The sequence below is a fragment of the Scleropages formosus genome, chromosome 8, assembly GCF_900964775.1.
Source record: "Scleropages formosus chromosome 8, fSclFor1.1, whole genome shotgun sequence".
Taxonomy (NCBI): Eukaryota; Metazoa; Chordata; class Actinopteri; order Osteoglossiformes; family Osteoglossidae; genus Scleropages; species Scleropages formosus.
Genome location: NC_041813.1, coordinates 1,975,412 through 1,999,595, shown reverse-complemented (window position 1 = coordinate 1,999,595; position 24,184 = coordinate 1,975,412). Strand labels below are relative to the sequence as shown.

The 24,184-nt window shown below is 42.5% G+C and overlaps 1 protein-coding gene across 8 annotated transcripts; it reads right to left on the bottom strand.

The window, feature by feature from the left end:
• Positions 1-8,613: 8,613 nt before the first annotated feature.
• Positions 8,614-23,929, bottom strand: tbxtb (T-box transcription factor Tb). 8 transcript variants are annotated; one of them, XM_029254438.1, is made up of 13 exons: positions 23,781-23,929; positions 22,260-22,602; positions 21,667-21,970; positions 21,471-21,579; positions 19,886-20,010; positions 13,116-13,616; positions 12,269-12,533; positions 11,499-11,633; positions 11,201-11,262; positions 11,051-11,109; positions 10,756-10,932; positions 10,186-10,318; positions 8,614-9,328 (listed from the first exon to the last, which is right to left on the bottom strand). In XM_029254438.1, the coding sequence occupies exons 6-13, from the start codon at positions 13,313-13,315 to the stop codon at positions 9,058-9,060; spliced, it is 1,302 nt and encodes a 433-aa protein (XP_029110271.1). In that variant the 5' UTR covers positions 13,316-13,616; positions 19,886-20,010; positions 21,471-21,579; positions 21,667-21,970; positions 22,260-22,602; positions 23,781-23,929; the 3' UTR covers positions 8,614-9,057. The 8 variants fall into 8 exon arrangements, with proteins under 8 accessions (XP_029110271.1, XP_029110273.1, XP_029110272.1 ...); XM_029254440.1 differs by having other exon boundaries at positions 21,667-21,964; positions 22,439-22,602; XM_029254439.1 differs by lacking the exon at positions 23,781-23,929 and adding an exon at positions 23,544-23,590.
• Positions 23,930-24,184: the final 255 nt, after the last annotated feature.

Below are 24,184 nucleotides of genomic sequence, written 5' to 3'. Positions count from 1 at the left end.
ACATCACGTTGGTCATCTGTTTTATGGCACAACCACTGATGAGAATCCGTTATGGTCTGCTTTCAGAGTAATGAGCAAATAATATCCATTTTAAATTCTACAAAACGTGGCCAAACTGGAATACATTGTTTCACACAAAAAGAAAGTATCTGGAGGAAGCTGTACATCCCTAAATATTTTAATATGACATCTTTTAATAGCCCGCATTCCTTTCTTTTTTTTTAAAACGGATTTTATGCAAGTAAACGCTGGTAAACTGCGACAAGAGACATGGTTTCCTATACGTTAGGATTGCATTCTGGGCTTCTGCAGGTCATCTCCGCATGCTGCAGATCTGTGAGCCTTTATGCAGATATTCCTCTCCCACCGGCAGTTTCCTTTATGCCAGTGACGCCTTCGGTGTTTTCTGTAGGCAAACACGCTCCTCTCGCTCCGCTCCCCCCTGCCCCCCGTCCTCCCCCACCTCACCCCTCTCCTCCCCCCCCTCCTCATTCACTGCAGCGATTGACGTCAGAGCTGCTTGCGTCAATGCTCGGGCTTTTGACAGAAGGAGCATTTTTTCAATAGGACCCTAATGGGATTATTGGGGAGGGGGAGGGGGGGAATCAAGCCTTCGGGGCATTTTTGTGCTGGCACAAAACACATTTTTTTGCGCGTTCGACAGTGTAACTTGCATAAAACGCGAGAGGAAAGGCTGATTTCTTCACGCACACGTGCACAGGCCCGTTCTTAAAACGCAAATATATGAAAACATTAACAGTTAACACATGAAGGTAAAGGGATTTACAAAAATACCAGATTAGATGTAAAGCACATTCTGCATATGGAATCACAGAGGAATCCGACAAAGCAGAGTGTCATTTCGTCCATAAATTTCTCTGCCAGTAACGTTCTGAAATGAAGCATTTTTTTGTGCGTGAAGAGCAGCTTAGAGCAGCAGCACGAAGCTTAAACCGGGATTTAATACAAGTGAATAAATGTAAGAAAAACAAAAAAAAAAAAAAGAAGACGGCATTGTTTTGTTTCTCTCTCAAAAAAAGACGTGAAATTAATAACGCCCCGGCGTTGCCAAAGCATCTGCTCCGATGACGTCAGTGGCGGTGCCGCTTCACTGGCTCGCGCCACAGCGGCTCAGCTCGTGCGCGCGGCCTCGCGTGCCGTCCATTCCGCCGCTCTTTTCTGCCGAGGCTCGTGCGTTCGCCGGCCTTTTTAATATATCCTAAATATATCATAAACGTATCTGTGCATCATCATGGCCTTTCATACACCGACAGGTTGTGTTTCCATACAGTAGACAGCAGTACACGTTCTGTGACCTGGACTCGTGACCGTAAGACTTGACCGTAACAAAGAAGTAAAATACATTTTAATTATTCATCATGTCAATGTATTTAGTGGAATGTAAATTCCTTTTGGATCCCCAGAGCTCTGGCACACTCGGATATCCTTCTATCATGTGCATATCCTGTTTTATGATGAATGGAGGTACCTGATCCGGAGGATAATTTTAGAATGAAACACATCGAACACAGGAGATTTAATGATTACCGTGCATAACATAATACGAATCCGTGAAGAAGGGAGCAACTATTAAGGAATGGAGGAGTAGTGTGTGTACGGGCGAGAAACCCCCTGGAGCTGCACGAGCCCGAGCCCCGGAGCCCGAGCGCTCTCTCTCTGCAAACTTCCCGAGCCCCTTCTTTCCTCTACAGACGCTGCTATTGTTTCAACAACATCCTATCATTTCATTGTCGTCTCAGGGGCGCACGGCGATCTTCCCCCTTTCGGAGACCCGCTGCTGCGCTCAAGCCCCTCTTTACCAGTGGCGTCACTAGGGGGGTGCGGGGGGTGACACCAATACGATTGGCTATAAAATTCTTGTGCAGCGTTTCAGCACAAATGTATTATTTTGTATAAAATGTCCCTGTAGTTGTAAGAACAAAAACATTTTTCCTAATAAAGCCCAGTTTACACGTCTCCATGTACCTACAAGGGAAAAACTCTGTGCTCGTTTGCTTTTTGAACCTTCCAATGCGCTCCGCTCACAGCGCTCATTATTACCAATTACAATACAATTACAATTACAATTACGGTGACGCTTCGAATCACGTGGTTTCGTCTGCACGCGCTGCGCTGTTGTTTTCGTCGCCGCTGCCGTTTTTATAGTCGCTCGCTGATTTTGTCAAATTTCTAGTGTTTCAGCTACAGTATGGTGGTAATTTGTATTTGTGAACCTGTATCGATAATGTTAAAATAAACATAATTTTGATGTAGTTCTTAAACGTTTTTACTTCGAATTCTCTTTCTTACCGAATGTTCACTTAACCACATAAAACGATGTAAATGTAAACACATTTAGGCTGTGCCTATACTGTAATTCAAAGACGTAATTTTAAGCTTTGCTACTTTATGTCACTATTGCCATTACATTCACTGATACAGGGGAATTACGAGTTACGAGCAACATTACAAAACACATGACTAAGTTCTGATTGGTCTGGTACGGGAGGAGGTCCATGGGGGGTGACACCAACCACGCCACTGCTCTTTACAGCTCTCTGCAGGCACGCGCTGAGGTGACGTCGTCTATCTTGGGGTGGGGTGGTCTGCCGCTGTAGTCCGACAGTGACTGGCGACCACCCTGCTAACCGCAAACGGTCTGCCAGCACAACACTCGGTCCAACCACACGACAGCTGTGTTCGGACGCACGTCCTGGGCTGTAAGGAGAAACGGAAGCGCCCGTAGAAAACCCACGCAAACATGAGGAGAACATTCCTCCACAGATACTGAGCAGGATTCGAACCCACGCCCGCCGCGCAGCCCGCTAGGGATGCAACCGCGTGCTCGCTACACTGCGCCGCGCAACGCGGGAAACATTCATTGCCAGTAATAATGTAATATCAGATTGTCGAGAGACAAATTGTATACCACAGTATTACCTTCCAGTAAGACAGTGATTGAAAGGCTATAGTGTGTGAGTGACAGAGAGAGTGAGTGTGTGTGTGTGTGTGTGTTCCACTGATGTATGGACGAGTGACCCACTGTAAGTAGTGTATCTAGCAGTGTAAGTCACCGCGGTGGATAAGGTGTGTGGGCTCACCTAGAGTTCATTGGAAGTCGCTTTGGACAAAAGTGTCTGATGAATAAATGTGAGACGCCTGGAAACTGTGTGTGGCTTCAGATATGCGACAACAACGATATAGTGATCAGAAATAACCATGAAAACACATTTAATGGTCTACGCGTTTGAAATGTAAATGCGGTTATAATAGTATCATCATAACAGTAAGAACTGCTACACTGTTACTTTTATACGTCCATCTACATACAATGTAACATTCCAGTTAACAAGCGGCACAGATAAAAGTCACTTTTCACAACTGGTTTCTGTGTTCTTGTGCCACCTGTTGGGGAAGGTGAACATAATATATCCCACAGTAGTGTCCTCCATAAAAAGAATGTCTCAAAGTGATATTTCTTTGTTTTCGTTCAGATTTTCTCACGAATAAGAGTTTCGAGCCTGGAAATGTAAGAAAATGCCTTTTGTTGCATTTCACAGACGACGTCTATGTACTGGACCAAGGCTGCCAGTAGGGGACAACAGAGGCTCGCGTTGGATTGACTGGCATGTGAAACGTGGTATGAATGCTAGATATTTGAAAAGATGACCGTGATGAAAATGTGTAATAATTTACTTAATATTTCTGAAATATTTTGCCTTTTTTTTAATCCAGTTTTTTGTGCGATTACCATAAGAAGTAAACCACACTCACATAAACTAATGAGTACAGTTATCCTTTGCCATTGTCTTGTATGTGTACTTGGTCATCGCTGAACAAAAAATGTCTCTTCTTTTGGAGGCAGAAGGAGGAGGAAATCTACTCATCACTCCGGTGCTGCAGAACTCCTTATAAAAGTTTGGTGATGTTTAGATCAAGTAATAGCTTTGGGCACATGGAAGGTGTTTGACTTTATTCCAGTGTTCATGAAACTGCTCTTGGTCCTTAAAGAAGCACATGTAGCACTTTCACCATAATGGAATACAGGAGCATCATAAGGTGAAAGCATTTAGAGCATTACCAGTTAGACTGGCTTCATATTCCTTGGTCATTATTTAACTACATTTACATTTATTTACTTAGCAGACACTTTTCTCCAAAGGAACTTCCAGTGGATACTATGCAGTGTTATCAGCCCACACACCTTATTCACCACAGTGACTTACACTGCTAGATACAATACTTACACTGGGTCACTCATCCATACAGCAGTGGAACACACACACACACACACACACACACACACACACACACACACTCTCGCTCTCTGTCACTCACACACTATGGGGGAACCTGAACAGCATGTCTTTGGACTGTGGGAGGAAACCAGAGCACCCAGAGAAAACCCATGCAGACACGAGGAGAAGATACATACTCCACACAGACTGAGTGGGGATCGAACCCACGTCCTGTCGCATCACCCAGGCACTACTCACTGTACTACCCATAACTAGACACATTGATCACTGTTCCTCCCTAAAATACAAGGTTCAATCCTTGTAAATACAGACAGTTTTCATCTCAGTACAGGCCTTTGGTAGAGCTGTGACAGTCTCAGCAAACATTAAGAAATCTATTACTCATTCTGTGTCCTTTAAGGTTCCTTAAAGTTTTCAGCAGACACAGCTTTTCTGCGTTAGTTCAGTACTCAACCACTGCTAACTTTCTCTGTGATACCAGCATTCACTTAACGAAGTTGTGTAAATAACTTCGATAATGTTCACTAGTATTTTTTGTACTTATGGATTAAATTACCTGTTACTCTATCTTGTCCATAAGGGATATACTATGCATACAAGACACTGAAAAAGAGTCTTTTAGCACAATTACACAGCTTCATGAAATTATAGATGACCGGCTATTGTGTACATTAGTTACAATTAATTCAGATGGAATGAAAATTTCTAAAAAATTATACAAAAAATACCCTGACTTTCATTGTATACATATTTCAGTAAATCTGTGGTATTGGGCAGGCTAGAAAATAAACGCTTACCTGCTTGCACTGCACATAAACATAGAGGACAGTGGAGGTGTCATGACCTCAGGAGGTGAAAACCCCCAAGATCCCCCAGACTCACAACCTGAGATCCATGTAATTAAGCCAATGCACCAGCTGTCAATGAACCTAATCAGTTGAGGCTGAAGTCACATCACTAGTTTGTGGACTCTTGACCAGCCCTTTACCAGTTTCTCTGTGATTAACTAGTGATGCTTCTTCACTGACCCTTTTCTCATATTACTGGTCTAGTGCGTCTCTGTTCCAGCACCGAGTGATCCTGCCCAGGTCCTCGGACCACCCACTCTTTGCCACACTTTAGTGTATTAGCTCTCTTCACCCATCACTGCTTCACTTATTGCGTAACACCCTGTGTGTCTCCTTTTCCTCTGTGTCTGTAGTACCACCCATACACTTCAATTTGTGCTTAGCACTGTGCACTTGTGTTTACGCTCTGCTGTTGAGATCATTGCACTTTACATCGATCTCTGGACGGTACAGTAAAATATGTCTGAGTTCGTTTTACATCGGGACATTAGAGGAGCCCAAGTTTGTACCCGACAACTGATTAGTTTGCAACTGGGTAGCACACATGTGCAGCTGATGAGAGCACAATGCAGTAAGGCCATTTTACCTGGAGCGCTGGCAGCAGCCCTGTCATGCTGATTCAGAGATGTTCTTTAGAGGTCTGCTCACAAACCTTTGTTGAACACAGCCCTGACTTGCTTATCCCAGGTGAGGTCAAAGAATTGTCTCCACACATACAGAATGGTACACACTGAAGCATGCACAAAGAGAGGCATATAAAGTAAGAGAATGATGAAGGATGAAATATTAAGCATTAGTATCATGAGCTCCGAACACGTGAAAAACTTGGCAATTCCCTTTGCACGGAGCACTTATTAGAACCAGGGCAGTCCTGTCTAAACTGTTACATCTCACAGACATGTGAATTAAACGCGGTGACAGGCCAATACTTGAAGGTTAATCACTGTGGTTTCTCAGCATGGTGGATAGAGTGGGGTCCTGGCAGAACGAACCTGAGTTCCCTCCAGCCTTGGCGGTTCCCTCTCTGGGAACTGAACAGCTACAGATAGATGCAATTCCTCACCTATGTGAGCAGAATTTACTCATAAGAGGAAAGTACACAGAGCCAACGTGACCGAGCCAAAAACTCATCATTAGGCACCAAGAAGAAAGTGTGACGCGGCCACAGATATTCCAGAAATGGAAAACAGCTTTCATAGCTTGGTAAACGCTGGGTGAGCTCTTTTAAAGAGCAGGCAGTCTTCTCCCTCTGGATGATGCCTGTCAGTTAAGCCAGGTATCCTTGAAAACAGCCCACTGTCTTTTCAAAAGAATTTTGGATCGGACGACAACGATATTAGTAATGGGCTCAAATTCCATCCGGTATCTTATTTGCATTCACAATGATCTTCCGATATTTATTACACATGTAGCTTGGATTTTTTCTACAAAGTAAATAGTAAGCTTGTATACTAAGTTTCATACAATTGCTTACCCATGTGCACAGCTGGGTATTTTTCATTGGAGCAACTGAGAGTTGTAACCTTGTTCAGGGGTACAATGACAGGATTTGGGATTCAAATGCAAGACCCGTTTCATGGCCAAGGCTTTAAATACAATGTTGCTGGCTGCCCTGCTGTAACTATTAATTCCTACTACTTTCCTAAGTAATATTCAAATGTTCTTATACAGTTGTTTACCTTTAGTTGAGTATTTGAGTAAATGACATTGTTCAAAGCTGCTACAGAACGCCACCCACTAACCTTGTACTAGTAACCATCCCGCTTTAAATCTGTCCTTCACTATTATCATGCTACATGCTGCCATTTAGCAGCACATTCAAGTCTCCAATATTAAGATGATTGTTTGACAGTAAAGAACAACGGAAAATGGTGATAACTGCTAAAATTTAAATCGTAAATCTGATTTCACCTAAGATCCAAAACAGGACAAACAACTTTGTACACCATCTCTGATGTACTGATCAGAAGACACTAGAAAATTACAAAATTGAAGGCACACCTATAGCCTATATACGTATAGCATATGCTGAAAGTTTTGTAGCGGGACATGGCAGAGAACTAGGCTATATAAATTTAGCTCTCCACACAATTTGAGATGCTAGAGAAGACACCTCATGTTGTCACCATTAGATGATTCATCGGTGATGTTGAGTAAGCAAGATATAAAAAGAAGTAAACATGCATCTCCGTAACTAATATTTCATCTTTTCATTGTGTGTGTGTGTGGGGGGGGTTGCTGCTTGTGTGCTCTGGTCACAGGACTGGGGGATGTGTGGTTTGGCTGTTGTTGCAAGGCTGGCAAAGTGATGAGAACATTCACTCTCTGTGTGTCCCTCCAGATGAATCAAACACTGCCAGTATGCTGTACGTGCTTGTCTGGGTCCTGTGCCCAGACCTGAACCCTCGATGACCTCTCTGCCACACTCTTCAAACACACTACCTCTCTCTCACCTACACACACAGAGCCAACAACAGCCAAACGCAACATGAAGGGGGATCAGTCTTAAGGTTGAGCTACAAGCTCGCACCTTCTCATCGGGGGAGTGCTGTAAGGCACTGATCGGTGTCCAATGTTTAACGCAGCAGAGTGGGTTTAAAAGATAAACTGAAGAGTTTGAAAATATAACTGAAGAAAAAAACTAGTTATCACTGCCCATTTCAATTAGCTAAGAGCTGATTCAGCAATTTCTGAAGTTGTTCAATGCTATGCATTTTAGATGTTTTTGCTCATTATTAATACTGGTTGTAGCAATGGAATAGAGGAGGACTTTCCCTTACCATGAAAGCAAAGTGTTTTTTCATTGTCTTCTTCCATGCATCTTTGGACTGAAAACATGCAGCCTGAGTGAAATTCAAACACATGCAGCTCGGGCACTGTAAGGTACCAGCATCACTTCCATGCCACCCAATGGAATAGTCATTCTAATATTCTAATACCCGAAAGCCAACTCGGTTCAAGGATTAAGCACCTAATGTCACCAACTGGCAACTGGTATTTAAAAAAAAGAATAAAAGCTAGGATATACAACATTAATCTTAGAAAGAGCAACAGCGTTCTTTGAGATTGTCACTACTTGGCAATTGCTAACAATTGGGTACCTTCAGAAGTATCATGGTTTTAGACACCAACTTAGACAATACACAACCACTCTCGAGAAGCTAATATGGCCACACTTTGACATTAAAGTACATTCACACAATTGCACTGCAAATGCAGTAAAACAAGAAAAATTTTACAGAAGCCATAACCGTATTCAGAATTACCTTATTATTCCACATTCATGTCATTAATGAAATCTGACACTACCATAACCTGTAAGAAAAAAAAAAAAGCAAAAAGAAACTGGCCACACTACACAAAATGCATACCGCAATGTTTAATATTTGTTCTAATTTTAGATTGTTAAATGCACACAATCCCATTAAAAAAAAAATTCAATGGAAAATTGTAAGGTATTAATAAAATTATATTCATATTTACAATATGAACAAATTGAAGGGAGGTCTGTACAGTTAGCACTAAAAAGTGCAGAGCTACAAAAGTCAAGGCACACAAATATACATACAAATTAAACTGACATGATTTAAATACAAAGAAATGACACAATTTTATAAATTGTTTGGAAATTCTGAAAAACAACCAAGAGGACTCTTCATCCTTTCTCTCGCTGGAAAGATGCGCCTCAGTGAAAAGAAACATGCAGATTTCTAGTTTGTCTTAAATACAAAACAGAAGTTAAGTTATTGATGTCATGAGGTCTGATACACCAAGTAGACTACAGCATAACAGTTGCTTTTCACACTCATCTTTTGTTTAGGTACACTGTGTTCTAAATGAAAGGTACAGAATAGAAATGCCATACGTGTATAAATGTTCCAAGTCCAGAAAAAAAAACGTCAACAGAGAGCCTTATGACAGCCTCTGCATGCTTAATGATATGTGCTTTCTTACAAGGGAGGTGGAGTGACAGGTGCCCAGACGCTGGCAAGTCGTGGGTGGGGTGAAGCGTCATACTGAGAGGTGTCATGCACATCGGATGGTGCGGCACTGTCGTACATCGGGGAACTAGACGGGCCTGCCGTGGCCGGATGAGACAAGCCCGAGTATGGACCTGTGGGGCTGCGCAGGAACTGGGAGCCCAAGCTGTTGGACATTCCGCTGGACTGGGAGGCTGGGGTGAGGGTAGAGGAGCTCACAGACCATAAGCTGGGATATTGGCTATGTGAGCAACAGAAGACACATGAACACTGTTATATTTCCAAATTATTCCTAACAACCACAATTATTCCTAAAGAAAAAAAAGAATAGTGTGGGAAATTGTTACACTAAAGTGAGATCTGCAAAATTGATTATACCAATGGGTAAAACTGGGTTTAAGGTCACATTAAAAAAAAAAAAGACATTCTCAAAATTAAATAAGACAAGTTTTACATCATCGATAGCATAATTTCAAAGAAATTAAGATCTGAACATTAGAATATGTAGTTTTATGACACATTGTTCCTCCACTTCTTTCAAACCACGACACTCAACTTCTGTTCCAGCATTATAGCCTTTTGTTTACCGTCTCCAAGAGCCCTTCGGCCACCAGAACGATTCTTTACACTTCTCATTGTGGCCAACCATGTTTGACTGCAGTATAGTAGATTATAGCTAAACACTAAAGGCAAAAATATGTAGTGCATGTTTGAATTTTCAAAACAGCACTGTATTATTCACAAATTGATGGAGGAACATAATTAAGCATTATAGCACAAGTGACTGTATACACAATACTGTGTCAAGGAAGGGGCCCATATTTTATGCATACAGTACAGAAAGGGTGTTAAGAGCCACAACAGGATGAGGAAGCAGAATCTCAAGACAAGTGAGATAACACATTGTTATAGAAGAGTCTAATACACATGTAAAAGAGTGCTCTAGAAGGAAGAGTAGGTGTTATAAGGACAGAATGCAGAGAGGTGACATGAAGGTGTGGCACAGGAAATGGCCCAAGGAAAACAAGCCTGATGCTGCAGATTAAGAGGTGAGAACTATATTTTCAGGTTGGGCTTGTGAGGGAGAGGTGAACATACCTGGAGCTGGTGCTGGAGTTGTTGCTGTGGCTCATGGGCAGCATGCTGGAGTGAGAGGGCACCTGGAGGCTAGACCAGTTATCATGCGATGGTAACATGGGCAGGCAGCTAGAGGAGTTGTCTGAATAGCCAGCTGTAAACAGACCAACACGAGAGGTGAGGGAGGGAAAAAAATCCCAGTCAAGACAACATTTAATCTACGCACTGCTTAAAATATTAAGAACAGGGCTCTGGCATCAACAGTTGTATTTTCCTTTTCCTCACTTTATTCTGTTGTAATCTATCACAGCTACCAAGCATGCTTTTTTTTCTGTATAAATTTAAAATGCATGAAAAATATTCCTTAAGAGCAGCACACTTTCGCATTGCCTTCATCACAAAACAGTAAAACATGTTCCCTCATTGTTCCCATTTTGGATTTGGGAAAACTGAGGGTGGCTGCTGCTGTATGAAATAACCGTTCGTGCAGGATTCACCACATGAGAAAGATGTGATTTTAATCATGGTCTACACCAAGGCCAGAGGAATATGGGGGCAGGACAGACCGGACAGGACATGGTGGACACTTACTGGGAGATGCGGTTCTGTTGTGGTTGTATGAGCTAGGATAGGGTGTGGAGCGATGGTTTCTCAGTGTAGAGTAGCGGTCACAGCCATGGGAGGGTAAGGAAAGGGCACCCCCAAACTGAGGGTGAGGGTTTGGAGAGGGGCAGAGCGATCCTGTACCTGGTATAAACCAGCCACCTACTGAAGATAGAAAAGATTGAAAAGGTAGAGGTTTTAATATGAAAACAATCATACTCATTAAAGAATTTATCACAGGTAATTGGAGATTAATTCATATACAATTTCTCCCATTACTTACATTGAGAATAAGTTGACTGTTGACTGTCACCAGTTTCGTCCACATCCTTATGATCACTTCTATGGGCAAAAAAAAAAAAAAAAGAGACACCTAGAAACGTGCCACAGTGTTCTTAAGTGACAATTAAAAGAAGGGGGCAAATAAACAAACCTCTCTTTTGCATCCAGGAATGCCTTTGCAAATGGGTTGTATTTAATTTTCAGCGCCGTGATCTGTTGGTGGTGGTGGGCGGCGGGGGGGGGTGCGAGACGAGACGAGACGACAAGTACATCACATTTGCATAAAAAGTGCTCTTTGAAATTCTCATTTAAATCTCAAATAAAAGCATCTGCTAAATTTTACAGAATTTTGCACGCGGACGTCTCGCCGAAGACTTCAAAGCCATTTCCCCGCCATTTACATCAGAAATGAAGCAGGAAGTGCCGCGTTCCCGGCCGCGCGCGCTCACCTCCTCGTTCTGGTACGCGGTGACGGCGATGAACTGCGTCTCGGGGAAGGAGTAGCTCGTGACCATCCTCTGCGGCCCACCCACGCGCACGATGTGTATCCGAGGCTCGTACTTGTGCAAAGAGTTCAGCATGATCTGTAGGGACGCACGGCTCGTGGTTGAACGGTGTAAACTGAAGTATCTTTTGACTTTTTGTTTTTTGCAAAAGTGTTGCCGCTCGAACGGGGCCGAATATAGGCCGCATAAATCACATGTAAATCAAATGTCTATAAGATTTGAGCCTAGTTTATACAGCAGGATATTCTTACTGTACCAATTTAGGGGAGCAACCGTGAAGCTCCGGAGAGATTTTACATTTACTTTTATTTATTTATCAGACACTTTTCTCCAAAGCGACTTACAATGGATAGTAGCGTGACCAGCCTACACACCTTCTTCACCGCGGTGGCTTACAGTTACACTGCTACATACACTACTTACACTGCACTGGGTCACTCATCCATACATCAGTGAAACACACACACTCTCTAGATTGGAAGATTGGAACCAGAGTAACCTTTAGATTGCAGGACACGAGTCCCAAATACTACGGTAAACTTGAGAGCGCTGGGTGACAATCGCGTGGTGGCAGAGTATTGGAGTTACTGAACACCACAAGGACATACAAATATCATACCGCAATATGATTGAGTGTCACCAAAAAGCAACCGTTGCCCAGAAGTGATACACGTGTGGGTACGTGACCGTGACGATGTTCTGCGTGTCCGTACCTGTCCGCCTCCGTTGAGCTTGTTGGTCAGTTTCACTTTACTGAAGGACACGGGCGCCTTCATCCAGTGCGCGCCGAAGTTGGGCGAGTCGGGGTGGATGTACACGCAGCTCGGGGTCTGCGGCTCCGGCTTTCCCCCCGGGACCCACTCCCCGTTCACGTACTTCCACCTGTGGTTGTCCGCCGCCACGAAGTCCAGCAGGAAGGAGTACATGGCGCTGGGGTCGAGGCCCGACACGTTCACCTTCAGCACGGGGAACATCCTCCTGGAGTCGGGAAGAAGTGGGAAAATAATAAAGGCACGTACCGTACGACGTACGGAAAACATAAACTCAAGTCAATATTTAAGAATTGGGATACTCAGAAAATGTGATTTTCACTAAGGATTTCGAGTGTTTACGTGGAATTTAAAATATTAACCGTACAGCAACCCGCAAGACGTCCAGTAACGCCTGTGTGTTAGTGGGAGTTACGTGTATTTCTCATATCGTTTTGTCGCTGAGGTTCATTTAAAACTAAGCAAATGGTTTATTTAAACTCAAGATATTTTTAGGTTATTCATTCCTCATAGTTTATACTGTAATTAAACATTAGGTTACATTTGCAAATATTGTAATAATTTGAAGGCTTCATGCACACATTTTGTGGTTTATTACTAAAAAAGAAAAGTTATTAAAATAGCTGAATGAAGGTGACAATTTGATGTGAAAATTCGCCACTTTTCCCATAACTCTTGAGTCGGTGATTTCGCGTACGAACATGTTAAAGGCCTTCTCTTCTTCTCCTCCTCCTTGTTCTGTAAAAACGCAGTAAATTATTAAGTAAAGCACATTGTTTGATCGTAGTACCTGCCGTTCTTGGTGACGATCATCTCGTTGGTGAGCTCTTTAAACTTGAGCCACAGCTCGTTCTCGTCCAGCAGCACTTTGAGCTCCCTCTCCGTGGGGTCCCCCTTCTCGCTGCCGGCCTGCAGCTCGTTGGCCACGGCGCTCAGCAGATGGTCCACCTTGTGGGGAACAGCTTTCCCGGAGACCTCGCTCGATGCCATGCTTTTCAGGATCCGGACGACTTGCGCAAGATGTTATCAACTTTGTTTGGAGGTGCCGACAGTGTATCCTGGGGATATCCTTTCAATGCTGGCAGTGCTTTCCCATGACACACAACTAAGACGTAGAGTGCGGGTCATCAGCCCTCTTTAGTCCCTATTAAATAGTCTCCGGAGTCCCCATGACATCGCAGGACACCTTGGAGAGGAGCTGGTTGGCTGGACTTCGCTTTGAAGTCGATCCTTTCTCTCTTCAATTGGTGGGATGCGGCCATATCAGTCGGGATGGGAAGTCGCGTTCCACCTTCGAGGCCAATTGCCAACATCAGAATTGAACAGCGCTACTTTACTTAAATCTGTAAATATTTACACCTATATCAAAGAGACACCTGCCAAAGGCGCTTCCAAATGCCGACACACACAGGCCTTTACAATCATGCAATACTTGTTGATATTTTGCAGCCTAGGACCATATAATAATGACAATCATGTCAATAAACCAGTGGAATTATACTCCTTTCCCAACTGGCGATTGCCGAATGAAACATTTAAATCTGTTTGCCCGCAAAAATAAAATGTTTACGATTATATCCGAAATGTGTGTGGTCAAATCATAAAAATCTAACATCAAAGTAATTAACTTTGATATAGAGGACAAATGCAACAACGTTTTCAAGGCTGAAACACTTGAAAGATTGCACTCAACAGTAGTTCTCCGAGTGGGGAATTCGGTAATATGAGAGGTTATTATTTATTGTTCGCACGTGGCTGTGAAAAGCAGCTGGAGCGGATCCGCTGGCTCTCCCACGCGCGCGCTCGAGGCGCGTGGGGATGTTTATTAGTATCGGGATCCGTGGGAATCGCCACGGCGAAGGTGACGCACTGCCGCCCTTGGTACTTTTCTTTTTTATTATTAAAAAGAAGGAAATAACGGTCTGCACTCCCAGGGATAACAGCATAAATGAAATCGCACGCAGCTACTGAGATAAACATTTTACATACTACTGTGTTATATTAACACGTACGGCGCTTATATTTGAAACACTCTTTCAGCGAACATCGGAAGTCACATTTTATAACATAATTAACAGCTGCTTTTTTTGTTCATCCTGACACAGTTAGGAATTTTTAAAAAAGTTATAGAAGCTTCAGGTTACAATGTAGAAACCTGGAAACAAAGCATACATAATCTGCATACAATAAATAGCACATGATTTACCTATTAGAATAAGGATGCTTAGGCCTGTAGTTAATGCAAATTTTATTAAACTTATATAATGTTACTTTAGGAAAACCAAACAGCCACCCAGCATGATTTAAATACAAATAAAGATTTCTTAAATTACTATTAACAACTGGGCGTATGAAAGTTTGTTTGACAGTTTGAGTTTCTTGGGTTTCTGAGTATGAAGTTCAAGGTTTTGCTAAACAGAATACAGTGGAACCTCGGAACTCGAACTTAATTCGTTCCAGAAGGGCGTTCGAGTTCTGAATCAATTTTTCCCATAAGAAATAATGTAAATTGGATTAATCCGTTCCAGACCCCCAAATGATTGCCTATTTAAACCTATATACATACACGCGGCCTGATGCTAAAGCCATAAATAAAAAGTGTAAAACCCAGTGCAAATCGTAGATTTAGGCATTCCACACTGACTGTGCTGCAGCCAGATGAAGGACACCAACACCTCACTATCATGTTTTTCAATTATTTCCTTTTGGACCTCTATCGTGGCTCTCATTATTTTCCTTTTTGGCTCATTGCTTTCACTAGTAACCTTCTTAGGACCCATGATGGCTTATTTAATGTAAGATGTAAAAAAGCACAAAAACACGTGCAAATTCACAGCACAATGAGCGAGATGTTCACTCCGCGAGTTTTCATACAACACTGACTGACTCATACCGAGTCGTACGCGTCATACGCACCCTTTGTTTTATGGGAAAAAAAGGTTAATCTGTTCGAGTTCCGAAATTTCCTTCGGGTTCTCAGACATTTTTTTCTCCAACAACTTGTTCGAGTTTTGAACTGTTCGCGTTCAGAAGCGTTCGAGTTCCGAGGTTCCACTGTAGTTGTTAATTACTTCACTGTATATTGTAAGCTATACTGCAATGTATACACATTTAACTACTTAGAAAAACGTAAATATTTTTAAAAAATTCTATTTATAGCAAGGGGGCGTGCCGTGGTGCCGCAGCGGGCTTGGCCGGGTCCTGCTCGCTGGCGGATCTGGGGTTCGACCCCGCCCCGCTTGGGGTGCCCTGTGACGGACTGGCATCCATCCTGTCCTGGGTGTGTCCCCTCCCTCTTCAGCCTTTCGCCCTGTGTTGCCGGGTTAGGCTCCGGCTCCCCGCGACCCCGAATGGGGCAAGCGGTTTCAGACGATGTGTGTGTCCGACAGGTTTTTAGCCTGAAAGAAAGGTTCATCGGTTCGAGTTCCGAAATTTCGTTCGAGTTCTGAGACTTTTTTTTTTTTTTTCCGAACAACTCGTTCGAGTTCCCAGGTTCCACTGTATAGAATCAGACCTACACACAGCATGGAAATACGATCCTTTTCAAAAAACGCGCGCAAATACTGCGTATTCGGGACTTGGGGGGCGTGGCTCTTTAAAGAAGCCTCTCATGGATTACATCCGTTCTCGATTAATAATGCCTGAAAGGCGCGTACTTTCGTGTTTTTGTTGACATAGATACACATCTACGGATGGAGACGACAATGTCAAAAACAAATGAAAACCGGCACATCACGTCTGCGGAAACACACGACGAACTTAAACAACTCCAGGTACGCTTGAGTAATTTGGGCTGACGGTTAACATGATCATGACATGTAAAAGTGCATTATCGTTACACTTGACTTGCGGGAGATCGCAGAGTCTGTCACTGCGGGGAGCCGGCAGCTACGCGAAGACGAAACGGAGATAAAGCAGCTTCTTTTAAAGTGTGTTTTCGTGCGGAGATGAGGTGTGTGACCGCGGCTCTTCCTGCTGCTTTTCACAGCAGGAGCTGGAGGCCCTGCGGCGGACCCGCGCCTCCGTGCGCGCGCTCGAGCGAATGGCGGCCTGCGCGAGACAGGTCTGTCCGCTCATCCGCCTGAAATTAACATCCAACGGTTCGCTTTGTTTTTAATTTTAATTTTAATTTTAGCCTTTAAATTAAATTGCGGCGGGGCTGTAAGAAGAACAGTTTACTCGGTGTGTTCATTAAATTGTTGTATATCACTCAGAAGCAGGCTTCCTAATGATTCTTAAAACGACTTGTCTTCTTCCCGCAGAACATTCAGATCGCGATTAAAAACACAGACACCCTTTCAGGTTGGTATTAAATTGATCGCAAGTCATTCTTCCCAATTTTAAAATGATTCACTGCTACCTATTTGTATTTTCTTGACGCCGGACCAAGATTAGACCATGTGTTTGGCGGACAAGTTCTGACCACGTGGACCGCTGTCTCATCAATGTGGATGATGATCGATTTAGTGCAATAATCGATATCCCGATACACGGGACCGCGCGACTCATCGATACGGCTCACAGTGGAACTCAGATGACGGGGCTGATATAAAACTTATCGCTTCCTTGAAGCTATGAAAGCTTTGTCAGAATTCATATTTATTATTAATTTCCATCATTTTTAACAGATTATCACAGGTCACAAAGCCTTTAAATATTTTTTTTTTCACATTTTTTTCTTTCTTTTTTTAGATCTTAACCAAGGCTGGCAGATTTTCTTCACTGGGAAAAAATAAGCGTCCAGAGTCCGAATCATCTTGGAAGCATTTAATACTAGGAGGGACTATTCCTATCATTCATGTCCATTTTTTAAATCATACTGTTGTATGAACTATGTTCACTGTTTTGTACTAAATGTAGTTTTTTTTTTTTTTTTGGAAACTGTTGTACCTTTGATGAGAATAGAGGAAAAAAAGTTATTAAAAAGATTTTGACACCATGGGTTTTTGATCCAGATTTATGTGACATGTTGTTTATATTGCAACCACTTGTGGCTTTTTTTGTTCCTGTTGATATTAAATGGGTTTATGTGTCTGCTCCCCAAACCTTGGAGGTGTATCTTGTTCCCTAGATACGATTCCTGCAGATGAATCTGACCGAGAGGCCTCGGTATGTAACGATCAGAAGTTTGCAGAAAGAAACCGCCGTGCTTTGGAAATGCACCTGTTGAGTGTTGCGGAGGAACTCTTTGTCACACAGGTGTATTTCCTTAACACTTTGTCCAAGGAAAAGGAATCAGTGTGTCCCAGTAGGGGTACAGACTGGCAGGACCACATAGGAGTTAATTCCGAGTGGACAGATACTTTACCCTGTAAAGAGCCTTTTGGGTTCATGGTACATTGAAAGATCACATCTGTAGTAATTTCAGGCAAAATCTTGGTAGTGCAGGATTTTAAAGTTGCAAGCATCAAACCTTGTTTTAAGTACCAGGAGGTGATGAGGGGTTGTTTTGTTAGAGCACGGAGCATGGACAATATGTACTAATAGTAAAAACTTGAGTGAAACTCCCTTTTGACACATTTGTCATTTAAAAAATTAAATTATGATAGTTTCTGATTTAAAAAAATATAACAGAAGCCGTGGTTATGCATTTTGCAAATGTTTTTTGTTTTTCTAACGTCAATTTAGCAAATTCCAAAGCGTGCGTTCCTCATCCCAATGAGCACAGTGTCTGTCTCTGTTCAGCAGTCTGCTTCATAGTTCACACCAAGTGTAGAAACACAAACAAAGAGGAGTTTACAAAATGTTCAGAGGCAACTGCTCTACTTCTGATCTTTTTTAAACTGACATTATGATCACATTGTTCCCACACTCATCTGCTGATGTGATCCTAAAGAGCTTTTACGTCTTCTTTGTCGTTTAATGTTCTCAAAAATATTTCTTTGTTACAAATAACCCCTGAAATTGCAGTGATACGAAACAATAAGATGACACATTGACATACATTTCTGGAGTGAGGTTTTTCTTTCCAAATGCCTTTCAGTGATAAGGAAACCTTAAGATTTTTATGGAAAAAGGGATGCTACATTTACAAGGGTCCAGTGCATGCAAATGGCAGAATTTGATTTTAAATTGCACTCAGTCCTCATACGACAGGGTCCTACAAGACAAAACACTTCTACAGCGGCCTATGAAATTGTATACCTTTTTTATGCAAGTCTCGTTATTCAGTACAAAGACATGTTACTTCTACTGCAAGTATTTTTTCTGTTCATTGACGTATTTCAAATGCTTGTATCGGATGTTTTCATCCAGAGATGCACGTGTGACGTTTCAAACCCGAAAGGTTTTGCCTCTCTGTAGTGTAAGTTTTTTTTGGTTAAATTCAGTACATTAATCTCTGCATTAGCATTGGTATTTCTTCAAGAATTTTATTACTTTGGTCACAGTTTTCCCCAAAAGAAAACCTACCATATTCCTACTTCCTATCACACTGACAATCACAGCTGTCGACTAGGGTAATAATGTCACAACTGAAATAGCAGTATTATTATTAGTTTAGTGGATGCTATTCTTCAAAGCGATTTGCAGTGTTAAGCTACTTACAGTTATTTGTTTTTACAGCTGGGTAATTTTTATTTTAGCACGTCAGGGTAAGTACTTTGCTCAAGGGCACTACGACAAGAATGAGATTCGGCCCGGGTCCTTCGAGTCACTGCGAAAATAAGATATAAAGTTGTACCTATTAACTCAGTTATTTCGATCATATAAACAGCTTCAATGACAAGAATACCCTTATATTACCTTAAATAAAACATTTCATGAACAACTGAAGGTCATGTAATGCCAAACAATTGTTACTGATTCTACACAGCACCTCGTATGGCATGGTGTCCACATGCTTTGCAGTGTGAAAGACATAGGCAGTGATTCCGGGAACTTTTTCCATCAATATCACAAACATCCTCAAGCTAAATTATAAAAAGGCCTCTGTCCAGGCAGTACTTCGTCACACACACTATGCTTCCTGGACAGACTCAAAAACTGCACAGGAGAAATGTTTGCTGACAATGAATGGATGAAAATGTAACATTAATATAAGCAAGAAATAGCAATTTTGATATTATACAATATGCAGCTGTTATTGTATTGTATAGAAATACCTTTTATTTTGACATTAAATTTAGGATACCTTTTTTCTTGTTTTTTTTTTTGCCCTGGGAAATTATCATTTGAGAACCTTACAATGGGAATTTGCCTAAAATGGGGGTGATTTCATTGAACAAATTAACCACATTACGTGAAAAAATGGGTGTACGTCCTTAGAAAATTTGTTATTCTGGTAAATTACCACTCAAACATTTTTCATGAGATTTATTTGATAAGACCCATGTTTTGCTATTTTATCAGCATTTTAAATTAAAATTAAATTTATTTTAGCCATTTTTAAAAATAACAAGTACCCTTACCTGATAAGGTACAAAGAAAAGATATTAGAGGTCTATAAATAAGCTTTTTTAAATTTATCATTCATAGTACTGAGCTTTAAATTGCACACTCTGCAAAACTAAATTTGAAGGATGCTGAGCTATCCATTATCCTATTTGTGTCGGATTTTACCTTTAACATGACAACGCACTTCTGGGAAGTGGCTGTGCTGACAAGGAAGGGGTCATTCATGTGAAACAGTTTCCTCAGACACTTGCTGTCCTTGTGTTTCAAATCCTCGGCTCTGGTTCGGACCTCTGCATGACATAACATAAAAGAAAAAATTTATGACCCACTGTAAGCAGAAAGGACCAGTGCCCCCCAAAGGAAGGCAGAAGAGTCACAAATGGAGCAACATGTAACTGACACGGAGCGCTGCATGGAATTAATATGAAATTCCTATTGTAGGTCGTACTGTTCTTTTGCTGAACGATGATGATAAAACACCTTGTGTTCTCACAAAGTGTTCTTTCCCAGAATAATAAACACTAATATTAATTTCAGTGGCCCTAGAAAATAAGTCATAATGATGCTTCTTTCTTGAGGAGAGGAGATCCGAGATGTTTGCTGCATTACTTAGCCACAATATTGAGCTGGATTTTAACTGAATTTTCAAGACTCCATTTACAATAAATGAATATTTACCCTAGAGATGTCCTTTCTGAGTGTGATGCAGGTGGGTGACTCACTGAACATGAATTGGTTTGAAGGTTGGGCAGTTTTAAGCACAAATAGAGTAAACTGAGTATTTCTATAAAGAGTTTTAAAAGCCATTTGGCACTTTGGCTGTTATCCAATATAAATGTGTCATGCAAAACCTTCAGTGTAATTATCAGGATTTCAAAGTTTGCCTTTCATTTTAATATTGAAAGCCTTCGGTCGTACTGGTAGCTACTGGTGAAGTAGCTGGCGTTCGCTGTACCGCAAGACAAACGGAGAGGTGTCGGGTCAGTCACGATCTCTCAGCTGCAGTGCTAACTGACTCTCGCCGTCTCAGAGCCGAGCTCAGCACGGATAATGAGCCAATAAAGAGGCGCTGAACCACACATATAGCGTCACTGATTTAAAATCATTTCACAGCCAGATGAAAATGAATCAGTACATATCAGCTGGAGCTACATATTTTGGCGTAAAACGTTTCAGATCAGGAGATGGTCAAATGGCTCAGAGAGCAGATGTTCCAAGTCGTATAAGTCAGTTCAGCTTCGGTGTGATCTGTCATCCATCAGTTGCGTCCCATAATGCAGGAACAGCACATCGCAAAGGACACATTACCTCAGCTGGCCATTCAGTCTTAACCTTTACTCTTGACGTACTGTATGTGTGGTTTGTATACTGACTCACAAGATTTGTGAAGGCAGGATGAAACCTGAGAGCTAAAAGGCGAATCGTTCACAGCTCTTAAACCAACAGTCTTACAGAACCCTATTTACAGCTCCATGTAGTCCTGTTATTCATATTTTTTGCTACTAGGGGCACGTTCCAGCTTAATTATATTCTATGACCCACAGTTGTTGTGTTTCCTCTTTGTACTAATGCGCCTCCTTAAAATAGTGGCATATTGAGCTCATGAATGTTTTTACAGATATTTTGTGTCTAGTGTGACTTAGAAAAACTGTGTCATATTTCAGTGGATATTAATATCTCGTTTCATTAACATCGCTTTCACGTCATTTCATGTCGCAGGGCAGCAATCAACCCCTCATCAGAGCATCACCTTGGGACGACGCTTGGGGATGCGATTCTTTCCCACTCGTCGTTAATGCTGAAGGTCTTCACCAGCAGGTCCGTAGCATTGCCCGTCCTCGCTGACGGATGTCTAGAAGCTAAAAGTTGAAACGATCTCACTACCAGCACTCCGGCCCCCAGCCTGGACATGAGTAATGTCCCCACCCACAGGTCCGTCTGCTTACTGTTTGTCTTCCCCTCGACTCTCTCCAGCTCTACCCTGCTCCTGTTTGCTCAGGTCAACTCTGACACTGAGGTGTGAGAAAATGATTCCTTCAGACCGGCATGCCTGACCACATACACCCAACTTACCACACTACCCCACCCCCATTTTCCTGCCACTACCAACTATGCTCTTCTTTCTCCCAGCTTCTCTCCAGCTCACCTCAGTTGTCTTCCCTTGTTTCCTTCCTTTTCCTGTCTTTTCTCCAGCCATAGTGCTCCTCCTTCTTGCTGCTCTCACAGTTTTCGTTTCCCTTGTCCCTACGACTCGAGAAAGGAACACCATTAACGTTGTATGAAATGGTAAAGTAATGTACGGTTGAGTAAACCCTTTGGCAATTTAGAGTAGTGCTCAGATGTTGCTTGGTGTTGCTTTTGCTTGGTGAAACAAGCACCTGAAAATACACAAAGATTTTTAATGTAAAGTTCTTCAATTGTCTTTTTTTTCAGAACTATGAAAAATCATACATGTTGCTTAAAACTCCTATTATTGCTGTTTAACATTATTGAGGAGTGTGGTCCTAACAGGGGACCACAGGACGTTTGTGATACGTACTTGATGCTGTTCATCCTGGAGCGGGAAGGGTGATAGATGAAGGATTTATCTTGCAGGTGTATTTGCCTCTCAGTCCTCCTTCTAAGTGGGATTGTTAGGCCTGTGGTTTGACACTTAGTTTGGCAAAGATTTGCTCATTCATGTCCTGCTGCAGGGACAATGGGCAGCAGAGGACTCACTTGTCTCTCTTCCTCTCCAGAACTGGAACCTCTGTGCTGTATCCCTCAGTGGCAGCGGGCAGCAGAGGGATCGCTGGTCTCTCTCTGAAAGGCCCTCCCATGTATAGCGTCCTACAAGGAGGTGGGAATTAGGCCCCAGGTTTCGAGAATGCTGTTTAAATCCTCTGCAACATAAGCACAAGACAGTCGACATCAGAATTATTTGAATTTCCACAATTATTTTCTCTTTTCTGTTTTTCATTTGTAAACAGGATGATTGATTAAAATGTACGGGAAAACTAATACGTCTGCTATCAGTTAAAATACTTTTGCATCTATGGGGTATGAGCATCTCTCAGACTCGAAGAGCAGCTCGGGATTTGGTTATGCTATTTAGAATAAATCATGCTCAACATTCACTGTGTTTTTGTATAGACATAGAAAAACACAGACATAGAAAAATATATTTAATCAGTAATAACATCAAGAGCCACAGAATTTCATGTTGGGTTGTTGCAAGTTAAAACCATCACTACAGAAATTTTGAATTTCAGTCGGGCCTAAGTGCCTTGCAGCCCAGTACAGAACTCAAAATAACTGCATACTTTCCCATAGAATGGAATGGGTCTCCTAGTACGATATACTCGGACTTTCGCTGCGCGTGGCATCTTTGGATTTCCTGTGCTCTTTCCCCTCCTCTATTTCGACACACACACCATTGTAAGCATCTCCTGTGACGTACTGCAGCTCTCTTAGGCCTTTTCAATGACCAAAGTAACCATCACCTAAACACAAAAGGCTGTGGGTTCATTCTCCAGCTAGAATGTGTCAAACACTGCTGCTGTCACGGGCATTGCACTAGGGCCCATGACCAAATGAAACTCCTCCAGGCATCTCTTAGGGACAGTATCACATTTTCAGATAGGCAGGCCTGCATGGGACACGAGCTGAAGAGTGTGCGATGGGTTGTTAATATATTCCTGATGATGTGCTACTTCTCAAGGGTACCCTCGGCTCGTCGCACCTCACACCCGATAACATCGCGCACTCGGGTGATGGCACACTTTGTCTGCTGGGTGTAAACTGGCCCCCAGTCGGCCTCCTCAGCACAGAGCAGTTTACTCACAGCACGGTGCAGCAGGTAACAGGCCCATACAAACCAGGTGTTCGGCAGAGTGCTGGAGAAGGTGATCACAGACAAGAGGAGACATTGTAGAGATACAGTGAGATATGGACCTCGGTCAGGTCAAAGCTACACGTACAAACATGAGGGCAAGTGATTGTAGATACGTGTGAGCGCAAGGGGGGAATGTCTGGTGCTGACTTGAGGAATTGGTCTAATGAGTCAGAAAGGGAGTTTTACCTTTAACTGAACTTGACTGGCAGGTACACGGCAATGACCAGTCGCAACCCCGTTCAATCCAGCGAAGGCGATCGGATTCTCTGAAGAGCAGGTTAAAGGGGCACCCGGCTCGAACGACTCCGCGTTCTCGCAAAGCATTTCCCCGAGACATAGGGACTGCAAGTTGGCAGAGAGAGAGAGAACGAAAGAGGAAGACAGAGAGCACAAGTCGTTGGGCAGCCGTGTTTATCTGAGAAGTGGAGAAAATTCACACTCGTGGCAGCACGCTTGTCGGCACACGGATTTCCTGCCCCTCAAACCTGCCCCCTAATGTTGCTGGCTCAGGGTGCGAAAGTGGCAGCAAACCCTTACGAACAGCACACATGCTCTTACTAAACAGATTTAGATGCTCCTTGCCAAGTCGC